Raw genomic sequence first — 5,607 nt, 5'->3', positions numbered from 1 at the left:
CTTGGAATTAAAACCAAAGGGTGACAAAAACAGATCTCTTTTATATGTCTGCTATGCCTAGTAGGTTGGGCTCTCCTGGGTGAGAACCAGGGCTTTGTTACAGTAAACTGGTCCAGTGTGATATCACAGATATAAAAAATATTCCATTCTGTATCAAAACTAGGCACGTGCCTTTTATTTATATGAAGAGAAGATCAACAGAGCAGAACATTTGTGCCCTAAGCTATGCCTCTCTGGTCTTCTACATGAAAACAAAAGTATCTTGTGTTGTCTCATCGGTAACTACAGAGGTCTAATTTGGGGTCTGACTGTAGTTAAGGGGAGGAGTGACATCACACTTGGGTCAGTCTTGGTGGATATCTCAAAGCACAAACTCTCATTCATATTGCTTTAAAATGTACACAGTATATATGTATATTAAAAAAAGATAAGATCAATTTCTTTGTGGTGTTGAACCAATTATAAGGTATGATGCAAGGCTTTAACAAATGAGATCTATAGATACAAATTTCACTGTAGAGTATGTTTTAGACAAATGTGTCTTTTTAAATATGTAAATCCTACACTGTAGGTTTTTTTCCTTTCTTTTTCTTTTTTGTAGTGGTAGAAAATGCTGAACAACTGTCCATGAACATGAGCCAACAGTTCATTACTGAGATCCCCAGAATGCCAATATTTGCAATGCAAACAATTAGTACCGTTTACCAACTATTTGAAAGGCCCTGACACACGTGCCTCAAGGTTAGGAGGCTCTACTGTACAACCTCAAATAGTCTTTCCATTTCCACATAACCATTTGACACAGTGACAGCTGCATTAAGCTGCCTCCGCCTAGCAATTGCACATGCCAGGCTTGTTTAATTGGTTATAATGCCACAGGAAAAGCACTGCTAGCAGTAGACCATCATATCATTTTCATATTGAACCTCCGTGGTCCAGCAACCTCTCCTTCAACGACAGCACCATTGTTTTTGCGGGGGACATACTCAAGGTCAATGCTGGTTTTGTGCTTGCCTTTCCCTCGGCTCCACACAAAAAGAAGTAGGAAACAAAATAAAACAACGCCAAGGAATGTGAAACAGCCCATGGCTGTGGACACTAGTATTGTCTTAAGGTCCAGCGAGAAGGTGTTCACATTGGTTCCATTGGAACTGGTGTCATTGGAGTCTGTCATATACATAGGGGTCCTATTGGCGTAAAGGAAATGGTCTGAAGTGAATCCTTTTACTGTAAGGGAGGCTGAGTATGTGTCATTCCCAGCTGCGTTACTTGCAATACAAACGTAGATCCCAGTGTCTTGATCTTGAGCAAATCGGATCTCCAGCATGCCATCTCCCAGCACCGTGGCTCTTCCATTTGATTTAGTTGTGATCAACCTCCGTCGCGGCGTCACCCAGGAGATGGTAGGTTGAGGATCCCCATCGGCATTGCACACCAGCTGCACAGTCTGTCCTTCCTCCACTACCAGGTACTGCAGTTTCTTGTCCCGTATCTTGGGCTTCTTGCAGGTGAAGTAAAAGGAAAGGGCGGTGCTGTGAAAGTCTTTGAACAGCTTCTCTCTGACACTGTCTGGGCCGGCACACATGGGCTGCTGGCTACCAAACTGTAAGGTGGTCTGCCTTTGTAATAGCCAAAGGAGACGGCAATCGCAAGCCAGGGGGTTGTTGTTAATGCAGAGGATCTCAAGAGTTTGAGGGGAATGGAATACATTCTCTTCTAGCGTTTCTAACAGGTTCTGGGACACGTTAAGTACACGCAAGAACCGGAGCCCTTGGAAAGCATGTGGTTCAATGGTACGTAACTGGGCCCCCACCATGTGCAATTCCTGCAGACGCACCAAGTCTGCAAACATGCCTGCCTCAATGGTGCTTATGGGGTTGAAGGAGAGGTTTAGGTGTGTCAGGTACACCAGGTGTTTAAGAGCAGAATAAGGTATTGCAGACAGGTTGGTGTTGGTGACTGAGAGAGAAGTGAGGTTGAGACCATACAGGCTATTGGCAGGCATCATGTCCAGTAAAGGCCAATAGTTGATCTCCAGGTCTTTTAGGCGAAACAATCTCTTAAAGGCATTCACAGGCAAAAGGTTAATGTTGAGATGTCTCAGATGCAGACTGATGAGGTTGTGAAGGTGGGAAAGGGCTTCTGTTGGTACAGCTGTTAGGTTGCATTTCTCCAGGGTGAGCTGCTCCAGGCTAAGCAGTCCACTGAAGGCCCTGTGGGATATATAAACCAAATCATTGTCCCCAACTTCAAGGGACTTCAGGTTATGCAGATCCTGAAACATGTAGTCCAGCAAAATGACAATCTTGTTTTCACTTATATCAAGCTTTGTTAAGTTTGACAACCCTGTGAATACCCCTAGCGGGACTAGCTTCAGACGGTTTCCTTTCAGTCTCAGAGAGCGCAAGTTGAAAAGATTGTTAAAGGCTCCAGGCTCTACATTGGCAACAATATTGTCACTGAGGTCTATCTCCTCGAGCAGCGGGTAGGATGTGAATTCCTCAGGGTTGACACTCTTCAGCCGGTTCTTGCTTAGATCCAGGATTTTGGTTTCAATAGGAATACCCTCAGGGATGGAGATCAGGCGCCTCCTGTGACAGCTAACAGACTTGTTTTGGGCAGAGCACTCACAGCGGGCTGGGCAGCCTATGGTAGACCCCATGAAAATGAGCAGCACAGCCAGACCTAGGAATGGCTGCCAGAATGATGTGGCCGTGTGAAGCATGACTCCACCGATGTTGTCTACTCCTCGGTCACGAGCCTGGAGGAAGAGGGAAGAAAAGGGAGAAGTTAAGTTAGTAGCTAAATACTGTTTTAACCAGATTTCTGGCATCCATTTCAGAGCAGGCTCATAGATTTCCATTCAAAACCACAACAAAGGCCATAGCAAATGGAGACAAAAAGAAAACGTATTTTCATTACAAGTCAAGGGACATGTCTAAGAATCTGTTCATTTGGCATTCTGCCCCCAGATTTCAGATACATCATGCAGCAGTTTTTCCTACTGGATGCAGTGACTAGGGTATTATTTTTCCCATCTGAGTCTCTGCATGACAGCGCTGCTGCTAAATCAGAGACAAACACACACTCTATGCTAACAGGTCTAGCAATAAAGTGAATCACACTTACAAAATGTATGCTGCATTGGGACTCAGTGATGTGATATTAAAACTTTTATCTTTCCTGTTTCAATATTTTAACTGTGAACCTGAAGTTGCATTCACTTCATTTTGTTTTGGAAAGAGAGTTTCCTAGCAAGAGAAGGATTCCTGTTAGCATTATTGTATACATTATAGTGCTATACAGATAGAGATTATTGATACACACACGCACACACACACACTATATATATATATATATATATATATATATATATATATATATATATATATATAGGATGGAACTGGTATGCATACAGTAGTATATTGGATGGAACTGGTATGCACACACACATCCACACACACCTCTCTAAAGAACTTAGGGAGGGATAGCTCAGTGGTTTAAGCATTAGCCGGTTAAATCCAGGGTTGTGAGCTCAATCCTTGAGGAGGCCATTTAGGGATCTGGGGCAAAAATCTGTCAGAAATGGTACTTGGTCTTGCTGTGAAGGCAGAGGACTGGACTGAATGATTTTTTCAAGGCTCCTTCCAGTTCTATGAGACAGGTATATCTCCATATTTAAAAAAAAAAGGTGCACAATAGACAGATAGATAAATAATAAAACCAGTGAATCTCTGATTAGCACTTCAATTAAGAACAAATCAATTCTTGCTGAAACTTTGCTTTAGCTTCAGAAAGGAGTTTTATTTATTTCTAGTCCCCATTGAGATGACAGCTATTGCAAAGGACATTGTTTATAGAGTACCCTTTTCATTCTTAAATATGTAAATTAATTGTGATGGGGAGAGAGGAGCAGTAGAAAAAAAAGAGAAAAGAAAAGAAAAGAAATAATATTTTGTTTCAAATAACACACATTCCAGAGAGGGACAATAGATTGCTTGGCAGCCATAGTTTCTATTAGATTTATTTACTTCCACCTGCAGATTAAAAGTGAGGGTAGCTTAACAAAGGATGCCTTCTATTACATGTAATTACTATCTCCTGAAGCTGCATTTTAAAGGGGCAGGTACCAAAAACACGGGTCCTTCTATCAGGCTGGCTACTCAACAGATCATCTCTATGACTTGATTCGTGACTAATAACACTTTCCAGAGCTAGGCACAGGGACAGTGCAAGTTTCCTCTCATAACTCTGCGAGTGCACCTTAGTCTTGACCTGCATGGCCTCCCTATTCCACTCCAGTGCTTCTCCTAGGCAGAGACTGATAACGTAGGACAAATTGTGTGGTGGTTTTGTGATATTGCCTGGGGACTAGGATGAAGACCATTCTTTGTTACACTACCTATAAAAGTACTTTTCAACCTTGTCCTGGAAGGACAAACTGCTGAGATTCATTTAGTTTCCCCTTTCAGTAGAAGTCTTGTGAGTAAAGATTACTGGTTATGTCCAACTGTGACAAAGGTTTTCCAAGATCAACTTCACTTCATTAGGAACTAAGTTAAGACTGAAAATCTATCGGCCTCTGTGATTTGGGTCTTTCCACTGAATTCTGATCAAAGGGGCTTTCAGCCACTCTGATCATTATGTTTTTAACTCTGTCTGCAAGGTTAGCACTTTCGTATGGATACTTCTGGTGTGCAGGGAATTCATTTCCCATCTTATTCACCTAATGTAGGAAGCATAAAGTAAATAGGTTCAGTGGAAGACAAGAACCCCTGGAGTGCTTATTTTAGTTGGCAAAAGTATGAAATGTTTCTCTGCAGACGTCCATGTTACCTGGTAACTAAAACTTCTAAGCAGCATAGAAGCTGCTGTTGAGGAGAATAAAACGTGATAAAAGGATTTCTTCCCCATGCCTGAATCAAGAAAGGGAAGTGGTGTTTGTAATCACTTTTGTGTGTGTGCATGCATGCGCATTGGAAGATTTGTGGGCATTAATATGTACGTGTGTGTTTGAGATTCAGAGCTGAGGTTTAAGATGGTGTAAACTATATGTTAGGAAGTACAGGAGTAAAATTGATTTGATTCACACACCAACAGCCCAGAAGAAAATGTGAATAAAAGCGGAGCGGAGAGAATAGAGGGGATACTTTAAACTTCTATCTGCCCAGGCATTTCAACCCCATTCATCACATCTTCTCCCTCCTGTTAGTTATTCTTGTGGAGACTCCACTGCCTTCCAGCTCCTGTGTGCGTGCAAATGACACCATTTTAGGCCTTGCCTTCATTAGGAAAAAAGGTGTGCTCTTACTTCATGTAATCTAACACATGGATAACTAACAGGAGGAAAATCCTAAGGAAGACGAGGCAGTTTGTAGTTTTCACATGTGTGTTAGTTGGTTCCAGTAGGCTCCCCCTTAGCGTTCACCTCAATCTGTTAACATGTGAGGGCACTACAGTTTCTCATCTTCACTAGGATTTTATCTAGAATTGGGTACTATGTGTTAGTCAACAGGAGGTAAGAAGACACCCTTTTCCTTACTATAAATGCACACTTAAAGTTTGGCTTGATTAGGACTTAAAGGGATGTTTTCAGTTAACATCCCT

General features: G+C 42.0%; 1 protein-coding gene across 1 annotated transcript; it reads right to left on the bottom strand.

Annotated features, from left to right (window-relative positions):
* Positions 1–463: 463 nt before the first annotated feature.
* LINGO2 (leucine rich repeat and Ig domain containing 2) lies at positions 464–2,749 on the bottom strand. The gene has a single exon (XM_030566989.1). The coding sequence runs from the start codon at positions 2,723–2,725 to the stop codon at positions 905–907; it is 1,821 nt and encodes a 606-aa protein (XP_030422849.1). The 5' UTR covers positions 2,726–2,749; the 3' UTR covers positions 464–904.
* Between the last annotated feature and the right edge of the window lie 2,858 nt (positions 2,750–5,607).

The sequence above is a fragment of the Gopherus evgoodei genome, chromosome 6 (genome assembly GCF_007399415.2).
Source record: "Gopherus evgoodei ecotype Sinaloan lineage chromosome 6, rGopEvg1_v1.p, whole genome shotgun sequence".
Taxonomy (NCBI): Eukaryota; Metazoa; Chordata; order Testudines; family Testudinidae; genus Gopherus; species Gopherus evgoodei.
Note: the sequence above shows the minus strand (reverse complement) of the source record. Positions and strands in the feature narration are given on the sequence as shown.